The sequence below is a fragment of the Corvus cornix genome, chromosome 2, assembly GCF_000738735.6.
Source record: "Corvus cornix cornix isolate S_Up_H32 chromosome 2, ASM73873v5, whole genome shotgun sequence".
Classification (NCBI taxonomy): Eukaryota; Metazoa; Chordata; class Aves; order Passeriformes; family Corvidae; genus Corvus; species Corvus cornix.
The window spans coordinates 23,891,764-23,914,913 of record NC_046333.1 but is presented as its reverse complement, the minus strand read 5'-3'; the positions used below and the strand labels follow the sequence as shown (position 1 = coordinate 23,914,913).

The following is a 23,150-nucleotide window of genomic DNA, read 5'->3' as shown; positions in this document are numbered from 1 at the left end:
AATGCTCTTGCCACAGTCTGAAATACATCTTAGACTGGTGTGTGAGAGGTGTACAACTCTGGTGAAGGAAAAACTTGTTCTCTTTTATTCTTTCAGTCCCCTAGTTCCCTTTGCCTCATTTTACTTAATTTCTCACAGCATTTCCTATGCATTTTCATTTCAGTTTTGAAAGCATGCTATAAATGCTCACCCCAACTGAAAAGCTACCTGTATACATAGAGTGTGAAAGGAGGAAGGCCTCTTCTTTCTGCTAGACCTAATCTGATACATGCTGCCAGACAATCCCAAGGATTTTTGGACTTCATCATGTACAAACAATTATTAAAACCAAAATTTACGACAAAGTAACAGCAAGATTTCCTGCAATAGTCTGAGGAAAAACCAAACCAAACCAAACCAAAACCAATCTGAAACAAAACCTCAAAAAAAATCCAACAAAAAACCCACCATGAAACCAAACAAGCAGTATACTGGGCTTGATCAATTCCTGCTTTGTAGATGGGCTCGTGCAGTCTGTAATTCAGTCCTGGACAACCTGCGACCTCTTTTAGTCAATTAATAAAATGATCACAAAGACAAAAGAAGACTGAAAAGCCTTGGTAGTCACCCATCGGGGAGTTAAGCAAGGCTGATCTCTCTTCTAAATAATCTTCTATTTCCCAACGAAGAGTGTCTACTGTTACACTATATTATTCACAGATAAAATCATTCTTTTTTATCCTGCTATGTATGATGCTCCTTTCAAGATGCTATTTGAAAGGTTTAAGTATTGAATTAAGAATAGAGAAACTGAATAGGTGATTTTAATTATATAAAAATATGACTTGTAAAAAGTGCAGTTTTCAAGATTAACAGTATCATGGCCAGTACCTTGAGCAATAAAATATATACTTCTCTCTTCCACTTGAATTTTGACACATTTGAACAGCTGATGAATTACCGGAAGATGAGCTTCAGTGTTAATGATGAAGGGGTTGAAAGTAGAACATGAATCTGGCTCTTGTCATTCCTATGGCAGAACATATTTGTATAAACCAGTATCTGTGAGCATCGCTGGTTTTATTTTTCATGAGGAGTAAGCATCTCTGACTGAAACACCATATATTTGTCTATATATACATCTCACCATCCTCTTCCTCATGAGAGTGCAGTAGAGCTTCAGAAAGAATGGTCATAAATTTTGGCATTGCCAATTCAGATTTTCTCAATCAAAGTTAAGCCAAGTTAACAGGAGTACCAAAATATGCCTAGCAAAATGGGAACAGAATTTGCAGTGGCCTGAACACAAATACATGAACTGTGCAAAATCCATGTAGAATCCCGATGTTGGGGTTTGGGGGGATGGGTTGTTTGGGGTTTTTTTTCCTAGATTTGCGAGGACATTGCAATGGAAACCGTTTTCTTATAGATGGAAGGAAAAGTTTTAAGAGTTCAGAGAGCACTTAAAAAAAAAATGTTAAGGGAGGCACATCCACGAAGATGGGGCAAGATACGGACTGAGTCCTGGGCCAGACAGCAACATCTGGGCAAACGTGGGTGGGTGCGTGTGTGGGTGTGGTCATGCACATACATTTCCCCCCAGTCTTCCTTGGAAACGCAGCTGCCATTTGAGCTGTAAACCGGTCTCAAGGTATGCCCCGAGCCTGCGGGCAGGCTGACGGGCGGGCGTGTGTGAGCGCGAGCACATGCGCGCCTTCTCCAGGGTCGTGGCTCTGAGCCTCAAAGTGGACAGGATTGTAGCCAGGAGTCCAAAAAAGGGCACTCTCCGAGGGCTTCTCTCGCCTCTCTCGGTGCCAAGGAAACACGCACGGACACGGGGACGCGCACACGCACAGAGAGACAACTTTTTCTCGAAACTAGAGGCATACGACGTGGCCCTCTTGCCAGGGCCACACCACAGCTGATTCCTAAGAAGTACCCAAAAACCCCTGGCATCGCCGCGGCCCCCGCCTACTACCACCGCACCGCACCGCACCGCCCTCACAGCCCTGCGTGACCGAGCCCTGGATCCGGCGAGGGCCAGCGCTCCCTGCCGCGCCGCGCGTTATTCATGGCGCGGGGCGGGCTGGCGACCGCGGCACTATATAGGGCGGACGGACAGCACGGGAGACAGCTGGGTGTGGAGTGGCGGAGAGTGGAGCAGGGGAGAGCGGCTGGCAGGCGGCACGGGGAATAAAACGAAGGAAACCTCGCTTTTTCTTTCACCCCATCTCTATTTTTCCCTTCTCGGTACTTTCTCCTTCTTTTCTGAAACGTTTTTGGACTAAGTTTTCTTCAGACCGTCTGGGCTTGGCTTTTTTTTTTCTTTTAACTTTTGCAAAGAGTTGTTTTTTTTTTTTTTCCTGAGTGTTGTGTGTGGCAAAAAAAGAAAAAAGTTACTGTCGAGCCAAGTAATTCAGGCGCTCTGCAGGGAGGAGAGGGGAGAAGAGAAGGAAAAAGGTTGCCTTTGTTGCTAGCGGGCTTTTGCTGCCTTGATGTGACTGCGGGCAAGCGACTGCAGAAGGCCGGAGCGCGAGTGCCGGCAGCGCGGCTTCCCGCCTCCTCGCGCCGCAGGCTTGCGAGCAGCGGGCAGCTCCGCTCCCCGCAGCCCCCTCGGAGGCGGCTCGGGCTGCGCCGCTCCGCTCGACACCCTCCGCCCGCGGCGGCGTGTGAGCGCCCGCGCGGAGCTCTGCCCGTCCTGCGCCCGGCCGGGGTGCGCGGGGGCGGCTCCCGGCGGCCCCCTCCGCCGGTTGCTATGGTGCCGCGGCCCGGCGTGCTGTGGGCAGTGGCGGCGGCGGCACTGGCGCTGCTGGTCCGGCGGGCGGCGGCGGTGCTGGCGGGGCCGGTGGTCCGCTGCGAGCCTTGCGACTCGCGGGCGCTGCAGCAGTGCAAGCCCCTGCAGCCCGACTGCGCCGAACGGGTGCGGGAGCCGGGCTGCGGCTGCTGCCTCACCTGCGCCCTGCGCCTGGGGCAGCCCTGCGGCATCTACACGGAGCGCTGCGGCGCGGGGCTCAGTTGCCAGCCGCGGCGGCAAGAGGCGCGGCCGCTGCAGGCGCTGCTCGAGGGCCGCGGGCTCTGCACCAACGCTACGGCGGGCGGCAAACTGCGGGCCTTCCTGCTGCCGGGACCGCATGCTGCAGGTAAGGGGCTGCGGCCGGGGTGGGAGGCGAAGGGGTGGCTTTCCTGCTCGCCGCTCTCCCTCTTCGCTGCTTTCTTGTTGGTTTTTTTTTTTTTGTTTTTGTGGGTTTTTTGTTTGTTTGTTTTTTGTGTCGCTTTCTTTTGTTTTAAGTTACAAAGGGAGCAGCATGAGTGGGGGGACGTGGGCTTGCTCGCGGCAGAGCTCTGTCTCCGGAAACGACCCTCGCTCGCTGTCCGCCTGTTGCCGGCCCGTGGGCGGGGGGCTCTGCTGGCAGCCACGTAGCCGAGCCTGGGATCATTTTGAAAGAGGTGTGCTTTGGCCTAAGGAAAAGACAATTTACCTCTTCCACCTTATTTATGTATATACTGATTTTCTTCAACCCGTGCTCCTCGCAAAAGAGGCAGAGTTAAAAAAAAAAAAAAAAAAAAAAAGGGACTGGGGGAGGGATTGCATGTGACTTCTGCGGGTGCATGGGACTGCTAGACTACAGAGCCTGGATGGAGAGAGAGAGAGGGTGAAATCTTCGCCGTTTGTCCCCGGTGTGCCTGGAAAGAGAGTGAGCAAAAAACTTGAGAGAGTGGGCTCTAACTCCTGCATAGCAGCGTGGGTAAGTCAGGGAAGTCTAAACACAGAGAGGAAAAGAAAGAAAAGACCAAAAAAAGAAAACAAAAAACCCCACCAAACAAATAAACCCCCAAACAAGCAAAACACAATTTAAATTTAAATATCCCTTTGTTCAGAACAAAGCGTTGCACAACAGTGTTTAAGAGGACGTTGTTTTTTTGTCTGCACTGCAAGTAAATCTTCGGTCAAACGAAGATTTCCTGTGCCTCTTGCATGTCTTGTAAGTGAGATGTTCACAGAACGGGTTTTGTTTGAAAAGGAAGGGATGGTTGGAAAAAGTTCTGTTAGGATGCACATTTTGAAACTTAGGGAAAGTTGGGATTCAGATCGAGAGAGCACAGTCCCTCTATGCAAGCATTTAATTAAACTGTTTGCTAACCAACAGCAAGTAGGTTAACATTTATTTAATGGAAAAGCGTGTCAAAAGGCTTTCCACTGTTTGCATTTTTAAAAAGCCATAAGATTTTCTGCTAGATTGTGGGAGCTCTGAGTAGCCATTCCTTAGCTGAGAAAGTGGCACCAGTGCTCCAGTTAACTGCCTGTTAGAAGAATAGGAGATGCCTTATAATAATTATTTATGTGCTGCTTCCAAGCTGTGACAATTTGAATGAGAGTTTGAGGTTTACTGAAGTTTTTAATCTCTTTGGAACATTGAGCAGCTTCCTTTATTACATGAGCCTGGTTCATCGTATTCATCCTTGGAGTAACACTGGAAATGAGGCATCTCCTCAGTACTTAGGCGTTGGTGGTATTTAATCTAGGGGTAGTGCTTTCAACAGTGACTGTTAGAGAGGAGAAAGGGAAAGACAGAGTTGTACTTAGCTGAAAATCTTTCCATTTTCATCTGAATTCTTATTTCTGCATTCTTGGCTGAGAAAGGACTCTAATTTTGAAATCAGTTGGAACTTTTGATACCTTAAAAAATGCATAGTGGGACCCTTACAGTTCACATTCAAGGAGTGAAGGTTGCAAACCTGGTGTGCAAGAAAGAAGTACCCAGAACCTATATGACACATAGTGCCTACCTTCTCATGAGGACCACTTCACTTCTAGCTCTAAAGCCAACAGTCACTGGTATACACCCTCTCCGGGCAGGATCACATCAGCTCCTTTACACACAGCTACGTCCTGCATCATGTGCTATGCTGTTGGTCATTCCTGGTTCACAGAAATTGCTAGAAGCTGATAGGGTAGAGTATGTTACAGTAGCATTGTAACAGAAACTGTAGTAGGCCACTGACTTTCCAGTTGTTTTTATTGGGCACAAAAGTGTTAAATAGTAGTGTGCATTTGCAACTTGTTTAATCTCTTTAAAAAAGAGAGAATGGGTAACTCTCATGGCAGTTCTGTTTCTCTTATGAGGATGTAAAACTAGTGTGGCACCAAGTTTCGTGAAACTGAGTTAGTCAAATATACTTTACAGTTTAAAATGTGGCAATATGACCATTTTAATCTGAAGTGTAAGAAGTGCTATTGAACTATGATGGCCTATCTAAACTGAAATGACCAGACATCGTCATGGATACTCAATGCACGTTGAGAATATTTTCTACTTATTTTTTGGCAGAAGAGAAAAACTAATGAACTGGACTGGTTGCAGAAAACCTAGATTCAGGTTTATAACATTTTAGTGACTCATTTCTTGTGAATTTCATTGAGAGTGGGGGGGAAAAATACTACTGTTTCAAAACAGGACATTAAACTACCAGAAATATGTTTAAATACCACTGAGAATCTGAGTTAAACCCACAAAAGCCAGGAAATTTGGACTTAGGACTTAAACTGCCTTAATCCATTTGCACTGTGATTTGGATTTTCCTGGTCAATTAAGTCCATTGCCAGCCGTGGCTGCACTAAAACCACCAGTACCAAAAAGTTAACTTAGAACTCTCTTCCTCTTATGTTCCTTTCCCCATTCCTGTGTATTGGCAGTGCCACTGTACTCCCTGTGTTGAAATATTTAGCATCAATGAACTATGTGAACATGGACTTCTAGCACTGAATTTCTCAGCTTTTGTGATTTTTTTTTTTTAGTGAGTCATCAAGTATAATTTTGGCATTGGATGTTGTCATTGTGCACTCCCAGTAGGATTTCCTTAAAAAAAAAAAAAAGAAAAAAGAAGGTGGTCAGCAGCTAAGACAACAACTAGTGGGGCTTAGCTGTTACTTAGCTGTTAGGAATACCTTAACTGGAAAAATTCCTGGAGGAAATGCATGTAGTTACAGTTGCACTGCAGGAGTCTCCTAACAGAGCGAAATGCAGCATAGACAAATACCTTAGAAGGTACAGGAACACTGAACTTATGGAGTATGTTAGAAAAATCTACTTCTCCTGGCTTTTTTTGGGTGGTAGTTTAAAGAGAAAATATTTTTGAAGCTCAAGCTGAAAACAGTGTTTGTCCTTGGAACCATTACAGAATGAATGGCGTTTTTTGACCATTAAACTGTGTTTTGTACACCAATAAACGTTTTTCATTTTAATAGCAGAGAAATGAAAGCGTGCTGTTTTTCTTTCCTGTTCTGTGTGTTGAATAAAGTTAAGGAAAAAAAAAGAAATGGCTAATTAGAACCAGGAAACTCAGCGGGCTAGAGTTGATAGTATTAATGTCTCTTTAAAAAAAAAAAAAAAATTACGAAATTACGGCCTTGGGACAGGCAGAGCCACACCGCAGCCCCTAAGTGCCCACAGCCGGCCGCGTTTATCAGGGGTTGATGAAGTCAGCAGTGGCGGAGGGCAGGGATCCGCGCCCCGGCGCCGGTGGGGCTGCGGCGGGCTCCGCTCCTGCGGTGCAGGCCTGCCCCCTGCCGCCGGCGGGCGGCGCTGCAGCGGGAAGCCAGGGGCGAGTGGCCGGGGCGGCCGTGCTTCCCAGGGCAGTGGCCGTGGCTGGTTTCCACGTCCTGGGTACAGCCTGCACAGGCGCTGCAGCTGCGCACTTTGCGAGGCCGTGCTGAGCGTAGGAATGCTTCAAAACATCGCTTGGCAACAACGGTGCTGACACATGTGGAATGCTACATCGTTCATCTTTTTGTATATTGCTATTTTGTAAAAAGGAAAATTAAACACATACACTAATCTAGTGGCTTGTTGATTGAGGGGAGACTTCATTGTGGTCTACAGCTTCCTTATAAGAGGAGGCAGAAGGGCAGGAGCTAATCTCTTCTTGCTTGTGACCAGTGATAGGATCTGAGGGAATGGCATGAAGCTGCATCAGGGGAGGTAGAAGTTAGATATTGAGAAAAGGTTCTTCACTCAGAGGGTGGGTGGGCTCCCCAGGGAAGTGGTTGCAGCAGCAAGACTGACAGCATTGAAGAAGTGTTTGGACAATACTGTCAGTCACATGGTTTGATTCTTGGTGCTGTCCTGTGCAGGTCCAGGAGTTGGACTTGATGAGCCTTGTGGGTTTCTTCCAGCTCAGGATATTCTATGATTCTACGTTTCTATGCCCTTGCAGACACTTGTTACTGGCAGCCAAGTAACATTGTTTCTTCTGCATTTTTTCTTTTTGAAGGCAATTTCAGTGATTCAGAAGAAGACAGGAGTACCAGCAGCATAGAAAATCAGGCCATTGCAAATTCTCACAGGGTGCCAGATTCCAAATTGCAACCACCACACATCAAAATAGATATAATCAGGAAAGTGCAAGCCAAAGATACACAACGCTATAAAGTGGAATATGATTCGCAGAGTACAGATACATTGAATTTCTCTTCTGAATCCAAACAAGAGACTGAATATGTAAGTATTTTTGTAAATAGGCAGGCATTTGCCATCATGTGAATGTGTGTGTGTATATATATATATATGCTTGTTGTGCATATGACAAGATAAATAATTATACTAAATAGCTAGAGTGGTAATTGTTGCAGCCTTTTAGGACATTCTGGCAGTTTAACTGGTAGATCTATTGATTCTGCAAATGCATACACAATCAGCAGACCAAGAAGAATGTGTTCAGGAAACACATAGGACTAACATAATGATGTTTACATCAATACAAGCATGACTTTCACTGAAGTTTCTTAGAGGTCAAAAATTCTTGTGTCCCCCTGTAATTGTCACACTCTTGTGTGAGTGGACTTGGGACAGGTTTAATAGTGTCATCATTAAACTTGGTTGCAAACAGTGTAATTGAGTTGCAATAATGGAAAAAAGATGTTTCACATTGTGTGTAGTGGCACTGTGTTCATATACTTCCTGGTGCAAATCAAGGGAGATGAATTTAGGCTGAGCTGAGAATTAGGATCTTGACTAGTCAGTCACTGTATGACATGCTGAGCACCGCCTGCACTTGCAGTTGCTGTTTGGTGCTACTGCCTAAGAGCAAAGTCTCATGGTCACATGAGCTGCCGTTGCTTCCTAGTGACTGCGCCCAGTGAATTTGCAGGGCACTCAGAGTGTGGTGAATCTGATGGCAAGAATAATTCTCTTCCTGGACATCCAGCTGATAACCTGTGCCTGAGGCCAGATTGCCTGAAAAATGCATCTGTATATACTTTGGCGTTTCACCAAAACAGGCATGGTAAAAGCAGATATGGATTCTCATCTTCAAAAGAAGGTTTTGAAACTTGTATGAGGTGAAAACCTCTGCCTGAAGAGAGCATGCCTTCCAAGAGAAACTTCATTTTTAGTTTGTCACTGATGTCCAGCCATCTGGTAATATCACCTCAGTATCTGCCTTCCAGTGTGTCCTCCTCCCAAAAATGTGAAGTTAAAGTGCCAACACTAAAAGAATGAAGGTTGGTCACTCTGAGGAAATAGATTCTTAATTAGGATGAGTAGTGATAGTTGGGTCCATGATCAAATGTATACCAGTTTACCAAGGCTGCTGGTGTCTTTAAAAACCTGAAATAAGTCCATCAGGGACAGGTGCCTTTGTCAGCAAGTGCTCTTCTAGCTGTGTCTGCATGTTAGCTTTTGATACTGGCCTGGCTGACTTTGGAAGCTTGCTTCAAAATAAAAATTTTAAAAAAGCTGTTGATCTTTGTATAGGCCTAATTTGGGACCAAATCTCTGAATGTCTGTCACTTGCATTCACTGTGTTTGAGCAGTAAGAGGAGCCATTTAAAGCCTGTGTTTAGAGCTTGTGAGGTCAATACAGAAAGAAAACTTGAAGGCAACAAGGAAGGTCTTTACTGACCAAAAAACTCCGTTTTAATCTCCAGTAGTACTATGGAGATTGTATGCTTTCAGACACTCAAATAAAAGGTACCTTACATGAGCAAACTATTAATATTACCACCTGAAAGTATACATGTCATTACTTCACTAATTAGAACCAGCACCAAATGAGTCTTTGTGTCAATTCAGCAGCTTAAACATTTTTAAACCATGAAACCATGCAAAGAAATTTTTTTATGGCTTTGCTAAAGAAGTGGGCTGGTGGACCAAGTCAGTGATCTTCCCAGACAGGAGTGTAGCTAAGCACAAAGTTTGTAGGCTGTGACTCTTGAATCCTGATCCCCCTGCTGACTGCCTTCTTGGCCTCTGGCAAAATGTGAACTCCTCTGCTGTTGATTTTCTGACTGCAAAGTGGGGCTCATAATGCTTTACTCCCTACCCCGAAGGGCTGCTGTGAGATATAATTAGTTGGTGTTTGAGACATGCTCTTGTAAGTGCTTCTGGAAGCTGTTTTTGGCTCATTGTCCTAGAGCTAATCCTCACTACATTGTTGTCAGCCTTTTGCAGATGAAGAAACTGAGGAAAAAAGTGACATACTTATCTAATGAGACTATTGTGTGATACTGATGCTGTATGACTGCATCTATTTGATTCAATTGAAATTGGGAATTGTTGTCCAAAGTTGAGGAATTTTATATATGCATTATGCCAAACCACTTGTTTTCAATTGAATAAATTTCATTTAATCTTTCAAATCCAGCAGAATCACAAAAATCAAATGTCACTGGGGAAGGCCTATCTAGTAGTGTATTTCCAGTGGCCTACTTTCTTCTTTTCCCACTTGGTGCAAGGCCGGCTTTTCCAAACTTAAGTTATGTTATATGTGACAGATTTACATACTGGTTAAGCCTTCCCAAAGCTATATGTGACTGTGATTTCAACTGGAAATGCCAATATGTGCCTCAGCATAGCATAGGGCCGTCAAGGTTTAGAAATCAGTTTATGTTGAATAGATCAGAAAATCAGATTTTTTTTTGCGAATGGTCTGCCCTTTGACATGTTCAGCCATCTCTTAGTTTTAATGGATTTGTTTGGGTTTGTGCTTTTTTGCCCTTTAAAGATTTACTAACTCTTGAGTGAAAGATGGAATTTGGGAGTGAAGTTTCACCTGTGTTTTCTAAAACATGCTTGTTAACAGGGTCCATGTCGTAGAGAAATGGAAGACACTTTAAACCACCTAAAGATCCTGAATGTCTTGAGTCCCAGAGGCTTTCATATTCCAAATTGTGACAAGAAGGGATTCTACAAGAAAAAGCAAGTAAGTACAGAGTTTTGGTCATTTCAATGAATGCATTTCACCTTTTCTGCATCTTTGTTGAAGGATCTTCCCAGCAAGGTGCATTATATATCATTTTGCAGAGGAACTAGTTTATTTCCAGTTTTAGAACCTGATCCGATAGTGCTGAAGCTCGTCAAATGGGGATAGTATTTTTATTTTCTGTTGATCATGACAACAGATTCATTTGAGAAACTTCATACCTAGTCACACATGGGTTGACTGGTGTCCTAGATACTAATGCCCTTTGGTTTAAAAAAAGCAGTGCCTCTACAATAACCCACAGAGCTAAAGTTGCAGTCACCATATGACTGCAATAGATCAATGCTTTGAATTGTAAATAGCTGCTTGAGAGTTCCTAGAAGAACTATACCGGATCATATTACAAAAAGCAACTTGAGAAAGGTATGTATCTGTCCTTTATGTGCTACACAGATCGCTTCCAAAATCCAAGTCATGTTATCGTGAAAGTGATACTTTCAGTAGTTACTCTGCAGCAAGGATGGCTTCTCAGCCCTTTCTGGTTCTGGGGTTGTGACCTTTCTTGACAAATGCCAACCAAAACTGCAGGTATTTATGCTTTAGTTGTGTTGGATTGAGCTACAGCCGCATTCTCCATTCAATGCTGCCGCTGAAGCTCGTTCACAACTTGGGGAAGTGCAAGTTGTGCCAGGTTCTTTGTTTAGTGCACACATCCCATCTAATTTCAGTGTTTAGTTAGTGGCCTGCCTACAAATATATATTTCTTGGTATAATTAAAAAATTTCCTGAATTCAAAGGTTTCTTTAAGACTTTTCTCAAGGACAGATTTTGTTTGTGGACCATCATGTCTTTCCCTTTGGGTTTACACGAATCAGCCTCTCCATCTCTGGTAACTGAAGGAATGGTTAACTCTCTCTTGCTAGCTAATGCAGTTCATTGGTTGGAAGTGAGAGGCCAACCTCTGACCAGGCAACCTTATTTTAGGAATGGTGTCTCTATTTTTTGGCTTCCAGCTTTCTTAGAAACAGTCTTTCCCTTTCTAGTATTCCCTTGAGCTCTGCAATAAGCTGTCAGTGTCAGGTGAGGCATTTGTAACAGGGGTGAGATTTCCAGCCTTCCTTTTTGCCATCAGTCCAACATTGACAGTGCTGTTTGACCTTTGGTATGTGCTGCTGAGCTTATCTATGCTTCCCAGCTTTTCCTGAGCAGGTGGTGGCAACTCCCAAGCAGGGGAAGTTTCTTTTTGTTGCCTGGAGCTTTGAGAAGCCAGTGTCAGCCATGTTGTGCTGTGTAAACTAGCAAAGAGCAATGCTCACATCTCAATCTGCTTGTTTTCAGAAAATGCATTGGACTGCTATGCAGAGTGAGGCTAGGACTGTGTTTTGTGCCTGTGCCATAAAAGTATTTTCTTAGCTGCTCTATAACAGCACATCAAGGCACTCAAGTGTGCCGTAGCCCTTTTCCTTCTCTATGTATTATAGAAGACTGCAGATTGGTATTTACTTTGTTGAGTAGATCTTCCTTTCATCTCTCTTCAGACTCTGAGGTTTTTGCATTGTCTGCAAAAATGTGGTGGTTTGCAAGTAATCTCTGGCATTGTGTGTAGTAAATCAGATCTGCAGTAAGCACGTATTAAAGCAGCTTACTTGAAAGGAGGTCTGTGCTTTAAAGTGCAGCCATAGTTCTATCACCAAGGCAAAAAAAAAAAAAAATACAAAGGGAAAAAAATAGGAAAGACAGATAATAATCTTACCTAGCCTTTGTTCCTAGAAGCTGATTTACAAGAATAAGGTGTTGGTACAAAACAAATACGCACTTTTGTCCTCTGTGTATTTTCTGTGCTGCCTGGAGACTTTTAAAACTTCTTTAGGAAAGGTTCCTGCCATATGTGCAATAGCCCATCTGGTCAGCATACATAGAGAATGAAGGGACACTTTCATACCTAGCCAGCCTTGTCAAGCACTGTGCCCATTTACACAGGTCCAGTAGCTTCTATGGTAGTTTGAGATGACTAAGGGTCTTGCAGGCAATGCCAACAAATGGAGCCCACATGACTAAACATTCTACATGAAATTCACTTGGGTTGCTGATTCTGTAGATGAACCTTGATCAACCCTGGGAACAAGACCTCAGAGATGGGATTTACAGAGGCAGCTTGCTTCTCTCACCAACAAAATACAAACCAAAAATGATAGTTGCCCTCATAGAATTAACTCCTAGGAAAAAGACATCAGTTTGAGAAGTGAGTGAGTCCTGTCCAGATCAAATTAACTGTCAGCAAGGAATTGTGACAATTGTGTTTTTTTGGTTTTCTTTTTGAAGAATCAACATATAGGTCTGGTATTTTAGATACTGTGATGATATGGGTGTCTAATCTCATTAACAGAATGCTATGCTGTTTAATTAAGTCCCTTCAGGCCATTATCAGCCATGTTCAATCTGTAATTAAATTATATTCTATTCTCACAAAATTCAGAGTAATAGGCTGTGAATTAGACAGTAAATCCGTTAAAAAATGAATGCAAGCTAGACATCTTGAATTCTGGAACCAGTTGCCAAAACCACTGTCTAGGATGAGACTGTATTAGGTTTGGGATGGTAAGAATCTGATAAATTATGATCACCCTGGCACCATTAAAACTCATTCAGGAGGCACTCATATTCTGCGTTCCTGGTCATCTGCTTTTCCAGTCCAGTTGAAAGCACTTATTTTTCATGACATTTGTGGATACCTAGAAACTGACTTCTCAGGAACAACCATGGAGAAAAATTTGCCTATGTGGAACACTTCTAAGAACATAAATTTATCTGTTAGGCTATAACATGAAAAATGTTTCACACCTTGTGTTTATATATAAACTTTAAAATCAGACCTATTAAAATTTATAATTCTTGGTCTTAATAAATCACACACGTAAGGTTGTACTATTCAGCTGTGATATATAAGCATATTTATGCATAATTAGTTGATACAGGCACATTCCTACCTCAAACATGGGAAAAAAGGTTTTGATGAAATTAGAATTATTATATGGGGCAATTACTAGAATTGCCCCTTGTTTGTATACTGGAGCCAGATACTCACCTAAATGTGAGCTGGCATCATTCCACTGAAAACATAGCTGCACTTGCCAGGAGCCAAAATGGCCTGAGGTATATGTTGTCTGCAGTCTGTTCCTGAACACCATGGTTGTAGCTCCATGGAGCCCTCTGGACTGACCAGGAATTCAGTGGGATACCATATGCTTTGCTGTGCCCCACAAATGCCTCTGTGGCATTTCTTTGTGGAAGGGAGAGGGGCAGGTGGCATGGAAGCTGGCAGCTGGTGTTTCTATCAGAAGTTATTACTGTTTCCACTGCTTGAGCAGTTTTCCAACTTTTTTAACTTATGAAGTCATACAGAATAGCTGGGCAGAACCTAGAAATGTACGTGGAATACAAAATTCATAAGAGCAGATATTTAGATATATATGGTTTTCCATGTGACCTGTCTACCACTTCTATAGGGAATGCATGCTGGCTGTTTCAGGATAAAAGCATTGCTTTTCAATCAGAAGTGCTTTGTGATTGACAGTATGGCTGAGTGGGTGAAAAAAATCACAGTTTGGAAAAGATAAGTTTTTTTCTCATAGAGTGTCATTTTTCAGCTGTAGAATGATCTAAGGATGTTGCTTTTAAAATGGATTGTCCAGAAGAATTAAAAAATATATACTACTGGTAGAAAAGGTGTTTCTGCAGATTAACTTCATGTGAAAATTGGTTGTGCAACTGTTAAAAGCAACCAAACCCTCCAACAACATGAGAACTTTAATTGATCATTTGTTTTCAGAGTGATGCAAGCCTATGAATCAGCGAGAGTTGTGTAACATACTTCATATAGTACTTCTAAAAGGGGGGGCTATGTTACTATTAATAGCAGAAATGTAGTTTCATTGCCAGAGTACCAGGCTGGCAGCCAGAAACCCTATGCTCTTTGGGCTCCATCTGTGCCTACTTTGTTGGGAAAAACAACTCTAGAAGTGCTGCCTCAGTTTCCTTTTTTGTAAAATTAAATTGTGCAAAGGCTGTTGTTTATTAATTCCTCTGTTTTGAGCATGAAGAATTTAAGTCATTAAATGTTCATAATACCTAAGCTAGAGTCCAGTCCATTCACCACCAAAATTGATGAAAAATTTCCCTTGATATCAGTGGACATTGAGCTGCCATCCATGGAAATCCTGGAGAATACATGTAAATTCTAGTCAGGCTTTTGAGACAATAAATATAAGTTGTAGGACTTATGTTTAAAGATTTAGTAAAGATAAAAACTGAAGCGTGGGTAATCATTTAGTTTAGTGAATTATTAATGTAGCTGTTCTCTCAGTAGGTTTGAACTTCTTCACCCTCTTCTAAAAGTAAGTGGTTATGTACATTAAGCTGGATCTTGTCATCCTGCTGCTGTCCATTTTCATAAGGCTAATGCAGAAGGACTGCAGATTTGTAGAAGAGAAAACATTGCATTATTTCTGCATTGGGCTGTTTATTCAATAATGTATCAGAAGGGTGGATTATTTTGCAGTTATGCTGAATAACATTACTTAATTTTCTGTAAAATAAAATAAACAAGATGAAGACTTGTTTGAAAAATTTGTATCTAATGTGTGACCTGTCCTGGGGTGACGTTATGAAGCCGCTTTATTCCTTAACCGTCCGCTCAATGCCCAAGGCCGCTGTGCCTTTAAGATGGACCCGGGGACGGGCCCAGAGCCACGGACCAAGGGGCCAGTTGAACGGTTCGGCCCAAGGGCTCGGGAGGGAGTGCGCCGGGAGCACTGTGCTGCTTTTTGGTTTCCTTTGTGTTCAAGCTAGCTGGGGAAACGTTCTGTTGGGGTTTTTTTCTTGTTCTTTTTTCCCTTTCCTTCCGCTTGCCTCACTGCCTCCCTTCCCTCCTCGCCGGTCCGGGGAGCCTGCGGGTGGCCCCAGTGGGCCCATGGGGTGGCCCCGGCTGGTCTGAGTCCGTGTGTCTGTTCTCTCTCTGAGGGTTTTTTAATCCTGTTCTACCCTGTTTTGTTTGTGTGTTAATAAACAGTTTGGTTTCTTTTTCCCACTTTTACTTCTTGTGACCTGTTTGTCTCATTGATGGAGGAAAAGGGGAGGCCTTTTTCCCTTCGGAGGAGACATTTATTCTGGAGTGTTTCCTCCTGAAGTTTTGTCTCAAAAACAAAATTTTGGTGGGATTATTTTGCAGTTTTGCTGAATAACATTATTAATTTACTGTAAAATAAAATAAACAAGATGAAGACTTGTTTGAAAAATTTGTATCTAATGTGTGACCTGCTTCCATCTCTCTTTCACAAGGTCTTAGTGAAGACTGTCTACCCTACTCCATGCTGCCACAAATTAATTGGCTCCTGGGCCAGTGTGCTGGTGCAGGTTGTCCCAGAGTGGTCTGTATTCTCAGTTCTGTCCAAAATAGCACCTGAGATACTAAACTAGACATGGAAAGGATGAGTCACGTTGAGCAGCATGTGGAGCCCAACACTTGCTTCATGTTTTCTTGTGTACCTGCGCATGGAAAAGATACTTACATGAACCACTGCCACAGCCTCCTGAGACATCGGGCCATGCCTATGAGACTCTGGAGAACAAGAAGTTGAGAGGTAGTGGAGAAGTTTACCTGAGGGCCATAAGTAGCACCTGTCTAGCAAATCTTCCTTCATATTGGTAATGCAACAGGTGAAACCTCAGGAAACTGGGTATACTTGTGTCACTGCCTCTTTTGTCAATATGTCCCAAGTAAACAGCCACCTTTGTTTGCATTTGAAGCAAATCCTGTGTCAGCAAATCTCAAAATATGAGCTGATTGGGAAGGCTGTGTCTTGACAGTAAGGCTGACCATTGCAAACCTAGTGAGATTCTGGAGATGTCTTTTGAGTGGGTAAAAACCTTGAGAGGTCACAGAAGTTCATGGTATGCAACTGTGTGCAGTTGCATACTGAATGCAGCCTGCAGCATGTTACCTCCTTTAGTCTACTTTTTGCTATTCTTGGTTCCTTGGGAGGAGCCTTACTTACTAACATATTTACTGCATTACTGCTTCTAAAGAGGTTCAGTGTTCTTGTCTGTGATAGTTTCAGGTTGGTCAGCATTGTTGACAAATTCCAGCAGTTAACTTAAAGATAACATGTTATAGACCAGTAGATACACAAACTTTTTAATAGGAAAAAACATGTAAAGTTCTAGTCCACCTAGCAGTTTTTTCAATGATAACTACACTGCAGAAGGATTATGTATCTGTTAATAAATGTCAGCTACATTGTTGAATTTCCTTCAGTAAACAGATGCAAACCAAGTGTGTTTATTGCTGCAATGGTTGTCTTTGCCAGACCTGTGCTTTAGTGTAGAACATATCTGCTAAATTTTTTTTCTAAAGATGGGTCCCAGTCACTAGCCCATACTGTTGTGTTGTATTCAAAGGGGGCAGGTGTGCTGCCAAATATAATAAGGAGCACTTCATAAGCCTATTTTCTGGTAGTTCTCAGTGCAGTTTTATTATAGAGTAGTTAGACCCAGAGGGATTGATGGGGAGAGGAGGTAAGTTTTTATTGAAATACTTTGTAGTGGTAACAAATACTCTGTTAGATTCTGTCAGATATGGTCAGGATATTGAAGTGCAGCTATCAAATGAGCAGGAATCCCTGCTGTCTAACACTACAGGTGCAGAAAACGAAAATCATGCTAACTGGGTCTTTTATTCTGTTTCAGTGTCGCCCATCCAAAGGCCGAAAAAGAGGTTATTGCTGGTGCGTGGATAAATATGGACAGCCACTTCCTGGGTATGATGGGAAGGGAAAAGGAGATGTCCACTGCTATAACTTGGAAAGCAAATGAGGGCTGGGTGCCAGCTCTTCTGGCATCTGTGCATGGCCACTGGACCTCACAGAGACCTTGGAGGGGCTGGGCAAACGCTGTGGACTGCACCGTGCATGGAATAACAAGCTCTGCCTCCTGCAGCAGATGGGGAGTCGCAGCCTCTGTGGATGCTGCTGCAGCTGCACCCTGCCGCTGACACACATTGAGCTTCCTATGGGATGTGTAAGGAGCTCTGAATTCCCATGTAAACCTGCACTATTGATATCCAGAGAGACAAAAACAAAAGGCACTTCGGAATGGATTCAGGGAGTCTCCACTGACTTTTTATGGTCAGAATGGCCTGTGACCAATTTGATCCCAAAAGATACTGGGTTTTTTATTTTAAAGAATTTATAGATGTTAAGCTTGTAAAAATATTAAAAAGAAAAACAAATCCAAACAAATCCACAATGATTTAAAGGTAAAGCTTTTTTTACAGGTCTGATGGGAAACCTGTCTTCACGGGTAAAAAGTTTTATAAAAATCTCAAAGAACTTTTTAAAGAAATGTATTTCTAAAATAAAGACATAGCTATTTTTTCTGTAAAATATATTATGAATATTCTGCTAGTTTGTATTTAATATAATTGTTTTTTAATAAACCTTATTTAAATGTAACATGTGAATACCAAATATTACACAGTAATTCTAGTGTATACATCTGTGTGCAAAGAGAAAGTAAGGGTATGGAATGATTTACAAATATATATAAGTCTGTATGCATACACACTGACCTGTTCTAGGTAAGAGAAATGAATTTGGGATGCGAAGGAAGTGTTTCCAGAAGGGATTGAGTTTTGTTATTTGATATAACTACAAATACCAAGATAATATTTTTTTAAATTGTTTTATTGATAATTGTAATGTACCCATCACTGAATTATGCCACTGGAAAGGGTAACAGTCGCACTGAAGCTCTTGGTAAAGCTTTCTTCTGTCTGTCCTTTGCTTCAGTTCATGCAGCAGGGCTTACATTTCCTCCATTTACTGCTCACACTAATACAGAATATTCATGGACAAAAAATTTCCATTACATTACTACCCTTTGTATTTGCTTATTTATTTTGAAAAGGTGTACCTATTCTGTGTTGTCTTGATGCATTCTACTACAGCACATACTCTGTGTGAGGAACTCCTTTTGAAAACAGTGTTGACAAGATGGGGGGATTGTGGACCCTGGGTGTTGAGACCCACATGTTTCATTTATGCTATACAGAATTGTTGCTTGTTTTGACTATGGTAGAAGTCATTTGCCTGCATCTAAGCATATAATAAGAACCATTGGGTTAAAATAGTTAAACTCACTGTCTGCCATGGTGTTATATGTCTTTTTAATTGGAAGAGAAGTGATTTGGTTTTGTTGTGGTATGTGATGCTTTCACATAAGGAGGGCTTTGGCAACTTTTTTTTTTGAGGCTGATTGTTTAATGTACTTTGTGAAAAGTTCTGTATGACAATGAAGTCTGGATAAGGAAAGGTGGCCTGTGAAATGTATAATCTCTCTGGAAAATAATGCCGTATTTTGTATATGTATTTATTTATATATTTTATATAAATATTTTATATATTTATATAAATATATATATTCTTATATGTGTCACTATGAATATTTGATGTCACTGTAGAAAAAAGAAGCCATCAACACTGTAATTTCTTGTTGGGTTGGGAACTCCATGAAGACTAAGGACAGTAGGCTTTCAGCCAGGGGTTGATGGAGGAGAGACTGTGGTGCTGAGGAGCCTGTTCCTCTCCTGCTGCGTGAATTACAACCATCCTTGTTCTTGCCAGCAATGGCAAATATCGAGAAACTCTGGCATGGAAAGATTTGGATATGCAGCTTGCCAGGATTGAGGCAGCCCATCACCATAAATCAGATGTTTAAAGCCTTACCCTGAAATGTATTAGCTGAACAGCACTATGTGTGTTCTGCACATCTTTCCAATTTCTGTCTAATGAAATGAGTTCATATCATCATTAAAACTGAAATTTTATAATCTCACAGTAAGAAATAATTGTACTTGAATTGATGCTTATTCCAGGCTAATACAGATTTCCCGACACATGGTTACAGAAAGCTTTGTGAGGTGAAGGTTTATTGCAATATTTTTATTGCTAAAGCAAAGCTAACGCCTGCAAAGATTTGTTGGCAAAATATTAAATGCTGGGCTGGTTTTTTGGGGTTTTTTAAGAGTTGTAAACTAGTTATTTTCAAATAATTTCACAGAGAGAACGTTATATATACACCAATATTTGGGCACATATTCATAGTTAAGAAAATAAGGTTTGGATTCATTAAAGTGAGTTATTATTTTGCCTCCTTTTTTTTTATTAACAATCTGGGGAGTGTTCTGAAAACAAAAATCAGTTTCTTGCCAAAACTGATAGATAGCTGCTTTGCAAGACACATTTTGCAAGAATGTAAGATGTTTTAACAGCCTGTGACAGGCTTTATGATTTGGGTATTTTGTCAAGTATTTAAACTTTTAAATGTTTTTTTCTACCATTAAAAACAAATACATCTAGAAGAAGCTGGCTAGTAGAAGTCCTTAAGTCATATATTTTATAAAAAAACCCCAAAACCCCTACATCTCAAGGAGCTAAACCTGACTCAAGCATGCACTCTGTCACATGAATATTTAAGAAATGGCATTCAGCTCCCTTATTAGTACTAATGGTATTTAGTAATGTAACAGAGAAAACATACAGTCATAAGGGGAAAAAAAAGATCTGTGTGTAAGTCTGTTTCGTTATTTTGCTTCCAACAGACGTCATTATAACAGAAATCATGTTTAAAAATAGCCCCCATAAATAAAGTCTCACCTGTAATTTAAAGCTTCATCCTTTTCAGAAGTTGCCTTTTAAATATTTTTTACAAGCACAGTTGCTTGCACTAGTATTGGATACTTGCCATTAATCTGATGTCCCTGTCAGTTGACATTGGTATGAAATGCAAAATAATATTATTATCCCTCTTCAAAAATATAACTTTAAAATGAAAGAATCAGTGGTGGCTTTTTCTTTTTTTTTTTTTTTTTTAGCATTCCTATTTCTGTGAAGACAGAAGTCCAATTCAATAGACAAAAGTACTTGTCATTCAAACATTTTTCTCCTGCCTAAGGGAGCCAGACTGCAATTCAAACAAATATATGTGTTTGTGGTCTGCACCCAAGCAGCAGAATGTGGGCAGCATGAAGCAAATGTATGGGTCAGTATCAGTTAAGAGGAAGGTGAGTTCTCTCCAGGTACAGGTTAGAAATAATTCCTGCTAAGAGCTGCAGTGAGTGGAGAACTTTGGGTTTGGTGACAGAAATGAAACCAATGCATTAGAAAATCCCTTATGTCTTGGTGCTTTCACTGTCTTCAGCTCAAGTGGTGTATTTTATTAAGTTAACATCTGCAGCTGTTTTCTAGTTTTTAATAAGCTCTTTCAAGAAACTAAGGTAGTCTGAGTTAATATTAAGAAGCCTCAGAAAAAAATTTGTAACTGATAATATTATTTACACCTCAAATATTAGCATGGCAAGGCACTACAAAAGATCAAGGTTTGTATTGCTAAACTTGCTGATTTCTTCTTGAGCATATTTTGTCTCTAGATGGTACATGAGTATGTATATATGTAACCCAGATGAATGTTGTAAGTATTTATTTTAACAAGGGTGGTAAATAGCTGCATAAATCCCTATAGTTGACCAGAATACAAGTTAAAGCTGCCTGCAGGCAGCTCTATTATCATACAAACTGAGAAAGTTCCCTTTTTTAATAGATATACTGTGCTATAGTTTTTGGAGCCCAGAATGTCCTTTTGCACCTTTTTGGCACGCCCGCCTTTCACGGCATAGTATTAGCTATTTGTGCACAAGGGAAGGATACTTCACTGAATACCACAACCATGGAATTAATTTTTAGTACAGTCTGAACTTTTTATGACTAAATTCCATAGAAACCCTACACAGCATAATTCCTTATTGAACTGAGCCCTGAAGTTAAGTATTGGTTTTTCAAACTTCTTAGGAATTGTGCATCTCTAGTCACTCTAAAACTGTGTAAGCAAGGATGGCTTCACAGAGATTTCACGTATCAGCAATAGGAATTTTATTTAAAAGATGAAAAGTACTGAGCAATTTTCCTGGATGCCGAAGCATATTAGTATACAAAATGAAATGTTTACATAGGTAGCTCTTTTCTATGTGGTCCTACTGTGCCTTTAGAAATCCTTCACTTCTATTAATTTCTACCAAAAAAATATGCTTGCTTCCACATTAGAAAGGACTCCTTTTTCTTTCCCAACTCCCACTTTTTTTTTCTTTTTTTCTGAGAGATCCAAAAATAAGATCCAAAAAGGATATCAGAGTATTCCAAGGACAAGATTTCTGTGATCAGTATCAGTAATGGCTTCATCAGCAAGCATGCTAAATAGGTTCAAGGCTTTTAGAAGAGAAGTCTTCTGGTATGTCCAGTGGACCTGAGTATCTTCTAACTAGAACATATTTAGGCATTTGGTTTTGGAGTCTCCATCCTTGGAGATACTCAAAAGCCATCTGGACACAATCCCAGGCAACCATTCCCTGGTGGCCCTGCTTGAGCAGAGGAGGGTGGACCAGGTCGTCCCCAGAGATCCCTTCCAATCCCAAGCGTCCTTTGAGCCTATGAGCCTATCAAGATGTAGCAGTTTGGTGTCCGAAGATCCAGCACGTGAGATTGTCTACATTATGCAATGAATCGATTGAGAAGATGTTACAACTTTTTTTTCCCAAAAGAAAATTTTCTGGTAAAATTCCAAGTAGTACAAATTTGTTGTTCCCCAGAAGAAGCTTTAGTTTTAAAACTCTGCATTTTATTTACTTCTTCCAGTTCAAATTTTGGAGAGGTAGAAGTATATATACCAGTCTTAGAGAAAATCCCATTGAAAGAAACTTTCCTTTTGCTTTTACCTTGTACGTATGTTAAAAAATGTAAATGACTTCAAGGCAGAATGTTGCTGCACAAAAAAAAGATGGAGACGAGGTATTAGCAAAAGCAGAGGGTAATGCTGCAAATCTCAGTTTAACCTTGCAGAATGTGTGTCCTGCTGCTTTATGCATCCTGGCTTTCCACTTCTGCTGACCTATCCAAATTCCTTAAGAGCATTTCTCCGTCAAGGCTAATTTCACCCCACTGCTCCCTCCATGAGCTGGGATGGAAAGAAAGGCAGCAAAATTATCCTTGCAGAGGGAAGCTGAGGTTTCATCCAGAAAAATCACCTAACCTGAAAAACTCAAAAGAAAATGTCACCGAGAAGGACTGCTTCCCACAGCCATTTGTGGTAATTCCTTCCAAAAGTGGAGTAGTGAAGGGACTTGCTTACAAGAGCCAGGTTGAGAGTGCATTTCCGTCACTCCTTGCAACTGGAGAGCAGAGGCTATTTTTTCCTGCTTATGCCATATAGAGAATATTCAAGGTGAAACATGTTTCCTATGTCTGCTGTGTCATGTAACTTGCACTCAGTAAAAAAGACCTAACAGACTGAGCTTGGAAAGTTGATTATTGTTTTATCACAGGGGTAATGCATGCAACCTTCAGCCCCCAGATCCTGCCATACATTTCTACACTGCTATTATCAAGCAACCAGTAACACATTGCTGATCTTTGTTCCCTTGCTGGGGCTAAATGGTAAGGGCTCAGCTGCCAAAGCAGCAATAAGCAGAAACCATAGGCAAAGAAAAAATATGAAAGAAGATGATGATGTAGCCATTATTTGCTCTAGGCCTCCACAGATGTCCCACACTAAGATGCTTTTCCAAAGAACTTCAGCATCTCCACATCAGTCTGGTGAACTACAAAGCACTGTCAGTGAGAAAGAGGAAAAATCACCTGTCACCATTCACATAATTACACAACTAAAAGCCTCAGTATAGGCACAAATAGGCTTTTTGTTAGCTTAACAGCCATTGGAGGAGACTGAGAACAAGAGGAAGACTGCCTATGCTGTGTTCAGCATAACATAACTGCAGCACAAAGACTCCACTAGAAGAGCTGTGTCTGTTCGTCAGGCACTGTCCCTGATGGGAAATGTGGCTGGTAAGAAAGCACCAAGGAGGTAAG

General features: G+C 41.5%; 1 protein-coding gene across 1 annotated transcript; it reads left to right on the top strand.

Moving 5' to 3' along the window:
* Window positions 1-1,995: 1,995 nt before the first annotated feature.
* Window positions 1,996-19,895, top strand: IGFBP3 (insulin like growth factor binding protein 3). The gene is made up of 4 exons (XM_039549426.1): window positions 1,996-3,119; window positions 7,252-7,478; window positions 10,060-10,179; window positions 16,924-19,895. Exons 1-4 carry the CDS (start codon window positions 2,735-2,737, stop codon window positions 17,047-17,049), a joined length of 858 nt encoding a protein of 285 aa, XP_039405360.1. The 5' UTR covers window positions 1,996-2,734; the 3' UTR covers window positions 17,050-19,895.
* The last annotated feature ends 3,255 nt before the right edge of the window (window positions 19,896-23,150 follow it).

What these genes read in the sequence shown, in the direction of transcription:
- IGFBP3 (XM_039549426.1), top strand. Translation starts at nt 2,735, where the DNA reads ATGGTGCCGCGGCCCGGCGTGCTGTGGGCAGTGGCGGCGGCGGCACTG. An exon ending in CCAAACAAGAGACTGAATAT is followed by an intron (nt 7,479 to 10,059) that starts GTAAGTATTTTT and finishes GCTTGTTAACAG; the next exon opens with GGTCCATGTCGTAGAGAAAT. An exon ending in GATTCTACAAGAAAAAGCAA is followed by an intron (nt 10,180 to 16,923) that starts GTAAGTACAGAG and finishes ATTCTGTTTCAG; the next exon opens with TGTCGCCCATCCAAAGGCCG.